At 42.1% G+C, this 8,324-nt stretch overlaps 1 protein-coding gene across 1 annotated transcript; it reads right to left on the minus strand.

The window, feature by feature from the left end:
• Positions 1 to 5,714: 5,714 nt before the first annotated feature.
• On the minus strand, positions 5,715 to 6,697 carry LOC140736588 (borealin-like). Its single transcript, XM_073062409.1, has one exon. The coding sequence runs from the start codon at positions 6,511 to 6,513 to the stop codon at positions 5,797 to 5,799; it is 717 nt and encodes a 238-aa protein (XP_072918510.1). The 5' UTR covers positions 6,514 to 6,697; the 3' UTR covers positions 5,715 to 5,796.
• Between the last annotated feature and the right edge of the window lie 1,627 nt (positions 6,698 to 8,324).

An 8,324-nucleotide genomic window follows, 5' to 3' on the forward strand; every position in this document is an offset into this window, starting at 1 on the left:
AATGCATCCTTGGGTTCTGAAGGAAGTAGCTGGAGAGATTGTGGAGGCATTAACAATAATCTTCCAAGAATCAATAGATTCTGGCTTTGTACCAGATGAGAGGAAAATTGCAAATGTTACTCCTCTATTTGACAAGGGTGGAGGCAGCAGAAATGAAACTAAAGACCTGCTAGCCTGACATCAGTGGTTGGGAAGTTGTTGGAATTGATTGTTACGGATGAGATTATGGAATACCTAGAGGCACATGACAAGATAGGCCAAAGCCAGCATGGTTTCCTGAAAGGAAGATCCTACCTGACTAACTTACCGCAATTTTTTGAGGAAATTACAAACAGGGTAAACAAATGAGATGCAGTAGATGTGGTGAACTTGGATTTTCAGAAGGCCTTTGACAAGGTGCCTCAAATGAGGCTGCTTGGCATGATAAGAACCTGTGGAATTACAGGGAAGTTACTAGCATGGGTGGAGCATTGGCTGATTACCAGAAAACAGAGAGTGGGAATAAAGGAATCCTATTCTGGCTGGCTGCTGGTTACCGATGGATTTCTACAGTAGTCAGTGTCAGGACCGCTGCTTTTTACGATATATGTCAATGATTTTGACTATGGCGTTAATGAGTTTGTGGCTAAATTTGCCTATGATACAAAGATAGGTGGAGGAGCAGGTAGTGTTGAGAAAGCAAAGAGCCTGTAGCAAGACTTAGATAGTTTAGGGGAATGGGCAAAGAAGTGGCAAATTAAATGCAATGTTGGAAAGTATATGGTCATGTACTTTGGTGGAAGAAATAAACGGGCAGACTATTATTTAGATGGGGAGAAAATTCAAATGCAAAGGGTCTTGGGAGTCCTTGTGCAGGATACCCTAAAGTTTAACCTCCAGGTTGAGTCGGTTGTGAAGAAGGGGAATGCAATGTTGGCATTCATTCCTGGAGGTATAGAATATAAGAGCAGGGATGTGATGTTGAGGCTCTATTAGGCACCCATGAGACTGCACTTGGAGTATTGTGTGCAGTTTTGGACTTATTTTAGAAAGGATATACTGACTTTGGAGAAAGTTCAGAGAAGAGTCATGAGAAGGATTCCAGGAATGAAAGGGTTACCATATGAGGAATGTCTGGCAGCTCTTGGGCTGTATTCCCTAGAGTTCAGGAGAATGAGGGGGATCTCATAGAAATATTCCAAATGTTAAAAGGCCTGAACAGATTAGATATGGCAAAGTTATTTTCCATGGTAGGGGAGTCTAGGACAAGAGGGCAGGACTCCAGGATTGAAGGACGTCCATTTAGACCAGAGATGCAGAGACATTACTTTTGTCAGAGGGCGGTAAATCTGTGGAATTTGTTGCCATGAGTGGCTGTGGAGGCCAAGTCATTGGGTGCATTTAAGGCAGAGATTGATAGGTTCTTGATTAGCCAGGGCATCAAAGGGTATGGGGAGAAGGCAGGGAAGTGGAGATGACTGAAAGAATTGGATCAGCCCATGATTGAATGGCGGAGCAGGCTCAATGGGCCGAATGGCCTACTTCTGCTCCTATACCTTATGATTTTAACAGTTTTAATTTGTTTTTGTGCTCATAGCATTGATAAGGCCCCTTTTATTGTTTCTTCATCAGTTGTAAAGCTGTGGTCATAATTCTTGTTCTGTTACATTTAGGATTCCTCTTTTTGACCACTATCTTGGACTGACTGTGACAGTTTACTACCTCGATGTATTCTTCAACCTAAAATAAACCATATTTAATATTCATATCCTTATCATATTCAAACCCAAGGTCACTTATTTACACATCTTCAGCAATGATATCTCAGCAACATTCATAAAACATTCATAAAAGAGTATGAGAGAACCATGAAGCTCCTGTAGCCAGTCTTCCATTCGGTAGCATTATGACAGATTTGATCTTTGGTCTCAGATCCATTTATCAGCATGATTTCCATTGCCCTTTCTTTATCTGTGGTTCAAAAATGCATGCAGCCTTAAAAGACTTTGCAATTATAAGGATAGACTGGAAAAATGTGGCTTTTCCCATTGGGATCCAAGAAGGCTAAAGGTGTTGCAGAGGTTCTAAGGGAAAACAACAGGCTGTAGAAATCATCTGATGATGCTAATGGGCAGCTCTCTTCTAATGGAAACTCAAAAGTTATAACAGGATGCTGGTAGTTAAGTGTGGAGTTTTTGCTTGTTGCTGCATTGAGGAAACCAAAGCAGTATGGTTGGATATTCAGGGTGTCTATGACACATTGCCTTCTTTAACTGTTTCTGCCAGGTAAAGATTAATTTCTAGGAAATTATTAGAGGGCACCAATGGTAAATTGTTTGCCTATTTGCTTTCTGTTGCAGCGAAGTATTGGTATCTTCATTCAAGATTCATTCCATCTTGAGTGACATCCATTATGCGATGAAACAAATGCTCTCTCTGCTTTTCTATTTTGTGATTCCCAGTTGGACAAGGCTGTGTTATGGCATTGTGGTTTATAAATTTAAGGTATAGGAAATCACGTTTGTGGCAAGTCAATAACCAGTCACAAAGATTAGAACAAAGAACAGCATTATCTGTGGACTAAACAATTTCCAAAGAACTACAGGAACGTAACTGGATTTGAAAAATGGGAAATGGGAACTGTGTAAAAGTTCATCTCCAGATCAACCTTTTGAAAAGTGATAAAACTGATAAGGATCCAAATTGTGGTTGTAAAATTCTGTAACAAAGCAATCTGTTAACAAAAGTGTAGCAACCAGGAGTAAATATGACAGATAGGAAAGTGTTCATTAGAGTCTTCGTGCTTAAATGAGTGTTTGAATACATAAATAACTTCCAAATTTTTTTGAATCCATAAAATAAAATTTTACGTATAATTTTTTGATGTTTTTTCTTGAGAAACGTGAGTCCACAATGTACAGAGATAACAATTATGAAAGTAGTAGGAGGGTCTGAGGAGGTGAAGAGGAATTTCTTTAGCCAGAGAGTGGTGAGAATGTGGAATTCTTTGTCACAGACAGCTGTGGAGGCCAAGTCTTTATGTATATTTAAGGCTGATAGATTTATAGGTTGATTGTTCAGGGCATGAAGGGATGTGGTGAGGAGGCAGGAGTTTGAGACTGAGAGGAAAATTGGATCAACCTTGATGAAATGGCGGAGCAGACTCAATGGGCCAAGTGGCCTAATTCCGCTCATAATTCTTATGGTCTCATGGTATGTGATAGAGGGGATGCAATATGCCATTGGTGTGTTCTTCCGCAGTTTCCATTGACCCAAGATTTATCTCTTGGTTTAAGGGTAATTTGACAGGGTTGGAAAAGTGTGCCAAGCCTCGAAATTCCAGATGCAAGGCATACCTATCATTTATAGCAGGAGCAATAGGACCTCAAAGGAGCCCAACCTTTGGAAACTCTTGTTCCAATCTGTAACAGGTCAATTGTACCAATGGAACACTCAGAGATAGAAACTGAATAATCTGATACATTGATTGATAGATATAGTCCTTTTATATCAATTATGTCAGGCTGGAATTCAGTAGATGTTAATATTTTTGATTTTACAGGATCTGGATGTTGCTGGTAGGGCCTATTGCTAATTGCCCTTTCTAAGTCACCTTTTTGAACTGTAGCAGTTCTGCTGGTGAAGGTACATTTACAGAGCTGTTGGGTAGGGTGTTGCCAGATTTAGTTTCAAAGATGATGAAAGATAGATACTCTATTCCCAATTCAGGATGGTGTACGAATTGGAAGGAAATCTGCAGGCGTTAGTGTATTCAGGCTCCTGCTACCCTTGTCATTAATGGTAGAAGTTATGGATTTGGAAGATACTGCTTGAGTAGCCTGAGTGAGTAACTGCATCAATTTTGTAGATGATATGCAGCTACTGTGCACCAGTGGCATATGCAATGAATGTTGATGGAGATGTATAGGTTGTAATGAAGCAGGCAGCTTTGTCCTGGATAGTGTTGAACCTCTCGAGACTTGTTGGGGCTGCACTTACTCTGGTAAGTGGAAGATATTCTGTCACCTTCTAGGCTTGTGCTTTGCGGAAGTCAGAAATTCCCTGAGATGTTAGAGAGCCTGTCACTTGCTGCAGCATAGTCAGTTCTGACCATTTCATATAGCTCTCATTCTTATGGGGCATATGGAGAAAGTCCGGTTGAATTCATGGTCAATGGTGCCTCCCTGGATGTTGACGATATGAGAATACCACAATGCTAATGCCATTGAATGTCAAGGGTTATTAATTGAATTGAGCTTTGCGCTGCCACATCAAGCATTCCCACTTCAAACGTAATGTTGGTAAAAAGATCAATGATGAAAGCTATTTAGACCTAGGACAGCACCTTAGTGAACTCTTGCTGTGATGCCCTGGGGCTGGAATGACTGACTTCCAACAATTGGAATGATTTCCCTTTAGTGGATGGTATGATTCCAATCATTGAAATGTTTTCCCCTTGATGATCCAGTTTTACCACAATTCTATCAAATGCCACCTTAACATCAACAGCAGTCTGTTTAACAACATCCTGTGACAAATCTTCCAGCTTTGGCATTGGCAAGAGTTGTCAGTTTTAATGAGAAAGACTGAGCAGGGATTGGTTGATTCTAAATTTAAGCCATATTAGGGATGAATCTTATGTTTAATCATTATAAATGGACTATTGGCTTCAGAAGAATCCGTTCATGATATAGGAGAGGAATATAGGCCAGTGTGGTCGAGCAGCAGGCTGCAGATAAATAGCAAACTAGTTTTCCATTTTTATGACCATCTGGAAGCTTTCATTGTCAATTTTCTGTATTAGTCAGATTTATTGAGTCCAATTTCACAATTTGCCAGGGTGGGGTTTTGAACTCATTCACCTTACTCTCTTTTCTTATTCACTGCCTTGTCACAGATAGATTCAACATGCTCCAATGCAATACTGGCTGGTTTTCTATGCACCGCCTCTTTTAAGTACTAGATCTTTCAGTATACTTATAAGTTCTAATAATGTACAGTCCCTCACGCCATTGCCTTTCATGAGAAAGGTAAGGCTACCTTAAAGTCTCTGGCTGCCCTGAGGCCAGCTGCAGGTTTCTCATCCATCAGGCTGGCTGTGTGTGGGGAAACCTTCTTATAAAGAGCACTCCGAATCCTCAAGAAGCATGTTTTCGGATAAAGGCCATCTTTCTTAATGATTAGTTTTAAGTCTGTTGGCAAAATTTCTCCTGCCATGTTATTAGTTCTTGCTCTCTACCCAGCTTGGAGCATATTCTGTAGGTTCACTTGCTTCTCGAAATGCTCACAACAGCCATGGTTAATTCAGTAGATCCCTCACCCCTTACTCTGGAAAAGACCTTTTGGGCTGAGGCCCTTCTACAGGAAGGGAGGGGGGTGCAATTTGTTTACCAGAAGGACCCTTCAACCTAATGGCATACGTATCAACTACTCCTTCTAGTAAACAAATTCCCCTCCCCACTTCTGTTCCCCACTCTGACCTTTCACTTCTTCATGCCTGCTTATTACTTCCCCCTGTCCCCCTCTTCCCCTTTCCCTATTGTCTGCTCTCCTCTTCTATCAGATTCTTTCTTCTCATACCCTTGACCTTTCCCACCCACCTGGCTTCACCTTCCAGCTAGTCTCTTCTGCCTCCCCCACTTCTTTATTCTGGCATTTTCCCTCTTCCTTCTCAGTCCTGAAGAAGGGTCATGGTCCAAAATGCCAACTGTTTACTCTTTTCTTTTTTTTAATGTTTATTAATAAATGTTTATTTACTACAAACCATATGTCAAATTTCAAACAAGTCACATGAATTATATTTTGTCAACTTTGTTTTCACTTTCTCATCTTCATCACTTCATTGAGTTTATGTGACAGTTGTTCAAAAGATTTAAGTGTGTGGTCATCCAGTTGACTTAAATCTGTGCTGGTAATTTTGCTGACTATAAATTGTTTGCTCTGTCCATCCCCAGTTGGAACACTGATTATCATTTCTGTGGGATCAGCAAGTGGGCTTCCTGTGAAACTAAATACACGCTCCCCTACTTTCCGCACACGAGTTGCTGTCTTTGGAAGTCGTGGATTAAACTTGGGTGTTATCAGCGACGTGGGTCCCCAAATATCAGAAGTATTTGTAGAGCTGAGTCCTTTGTTTCGACTTGTCCTTCTAGTCCGACCATTTGTGGTACACGGAGGTCTACTTTTAGCTGAGAAGGTAACGCCATGCTTAGCTTTCCGTAGCATTTTGGCTGCTGGAGAAACATTTTCACTCTCGTTTACAACTGTGTCATTGGCAAGCTTTGCTTTTTGTTTACGTTTTCTTGTAGTCTTCAGTTGTGCAGCATCTTTCAGGATCTCTGATTCAATGGCTTCAACTTCTGAACAGGCAGCATTAATATGTTTTTGTTCAGCTGCAGCCACCGCCTCTGCACTTCCACCCATAGCGAGGTATTCCAAATAATTCATTTGTCTCACAGCCCTTGGAAGTTTCATAATTGCACGACTGTAATGTGCTTCTACTGTAATAAGCATATTGTTCAAAGCTTTCTCCATCTCTCTTTTCCGCCGTTCAACTTCAATGTCAAAATTCTTTAGAAAAGCCTGAAGTTTTTCATGCTTCTTTAAGTCCAGTGAATTATTTTTGCGACCAGTCGCTTTTCATTTTGAAGGCATTCTTTCAGGGTAGTCCACATTAGACCCACAACAGGCTCCGTTTGTCCTCTCCTCCACACGGCCGCGGCCCGCCTCGCACAGTTTCTGTTTACTCTTTTCCATTGATGTTACCTGACCTGCTGAGTTCCTCCAGAGTGTTCTGTGTGAGAGACATAGACCAAATGGACCCAACTGCAGAGCAACTTTCTCTCTAAGGTGTGCATGGTGTGCGCGTACACATCTGTTGCTACAAGCAGATTAAGGAATTTAAACTGCATTCAAAAGGTTGTCACTCTCCACCTCGTTGGCATGTTAAGCATATTTCATGATCGTACACAATCACATTTCCTTTTCTGGTTTCTGATGCAAATAGAGTTGACAACGTGGAGTTTGCAATTATTTGTCTGTGGATTTTAGAACTGGCTTATTTATACTGTTTTTATTGAAGACATTATTCAGTGCGCCCACTTAGTTGTCAATGGACAAAAAATCACACAGCACAAGATGTTCGTGCACACTAGTCATTACAAATTAAAGGGAATATTGGTGCAGAGGAGACCAGAGGCAAGGATGGAGTTGAATAAAGAATCTTCACTTGCAGATTGCTTTGTAGAGAACTCAAGAATCACTGCTCACAGTGTAGGTAAATGCGAGATTAAGCAAAGGCAAACAACACAGGCGGAACTTAAATAGAGAACCTTAACAAGACACAGAGGCACTGATAACTGAAATGAGACACAAGTAGAAATAATCAACTAATAATCAGGGAGGAGGTACGTCAGAATCTGGAGGACTCCCGCGCCCCCTAGTGATCAGTCAGAAGCATGACAGCAACTTTCCACCCTCCAGCCAGCACCTGATGGCCCAGGATGGTCCGGGTGCTGACAGTGAACTGGGACCAGGATGTTACAGGAGGGGAACCCATGACTTTTCCCCTGGGCTGTAACCCTCCCACTCCACCAGCCAGACCAATGGACAGTATGCTGGCTGACCGTCAAGATGCGACAAGCTGGAGGTGGTCTCCGGACAGCTGCCAGTGGACTACACCGAAGGAGTTTTAAACAGGAGACATGGAAGGTTGGGTTGATAAACATAACATGCGGCAACTGGATCCAGTAAGTGACAGAGAAACTCTAACAGTCCAATGTAGCACGGCATCAGTTTCTGAGACTCAACCCACAGTGGAAGACCTTTGATGGAGAGCCAGACCATTTGACCTTGATGAAACAAAGGTCCCAGCTGCCTTTGATAGTTGGCATGCCACTGTTGCTGCAGAGAGGCCTTCAGCAGAGCTGCCCAAGCTTTCTTCCACTTCTGCCAGCAATGACAGACCAGCTGTTCAACAGATGGGGCTCCCACTTCCGATTCCTGCTCGGAGAATAGAAGGGGTAGATAACCAAACTGACACTCAAAGGCAGACATATCCATAGAAGTGTGGCACAGCATGTTATGAGCTACCCTGCCCACTCTACTTCAATGATGAATGGCATCTCTGTGTCAGGGAGGAAAAGGACAGCAGCTGTTGTGAAGCTACACTTCAATTCCTGGAAAACTACCTCAGCCTCTGGGGTCCAGTGAAATGGGCCAGAGGTTCCCTTGGTCAGAGCAGTAAGGGGTGCTGTAGTGGATGAATCTCCAGGGAAGATTTATGAATCCCAGAAACCACTGGAGCTGCTTGATCGTGGTGGGTTGTGGCTAAACCCTAATGTTTG

This window comes from Hemitrygon akajei, chromosome 12, assembly GCF_048418815.1.
Source record: "Hemitrygon akajei chromosome 12, sHemAka1.3, whole genome shotgun sequence".
NCBI classification, from domain to species: Eukaryota; Metazoa; Chordata; class Chondrichthyes; order Myliobatiformes; family Dasyatidae; genus Hemitrygon; species Hemitrygon akajei.

Excerpts from the sequence above, each read along its gene's own strand:
- LOC140736588 (XM_073062409.1), bottom strand. The coding sequence starts at position 6,513 with ATGGAGAAAGCTTTGAACAATATGCTTATTACAGTAGAAGCACATTAC.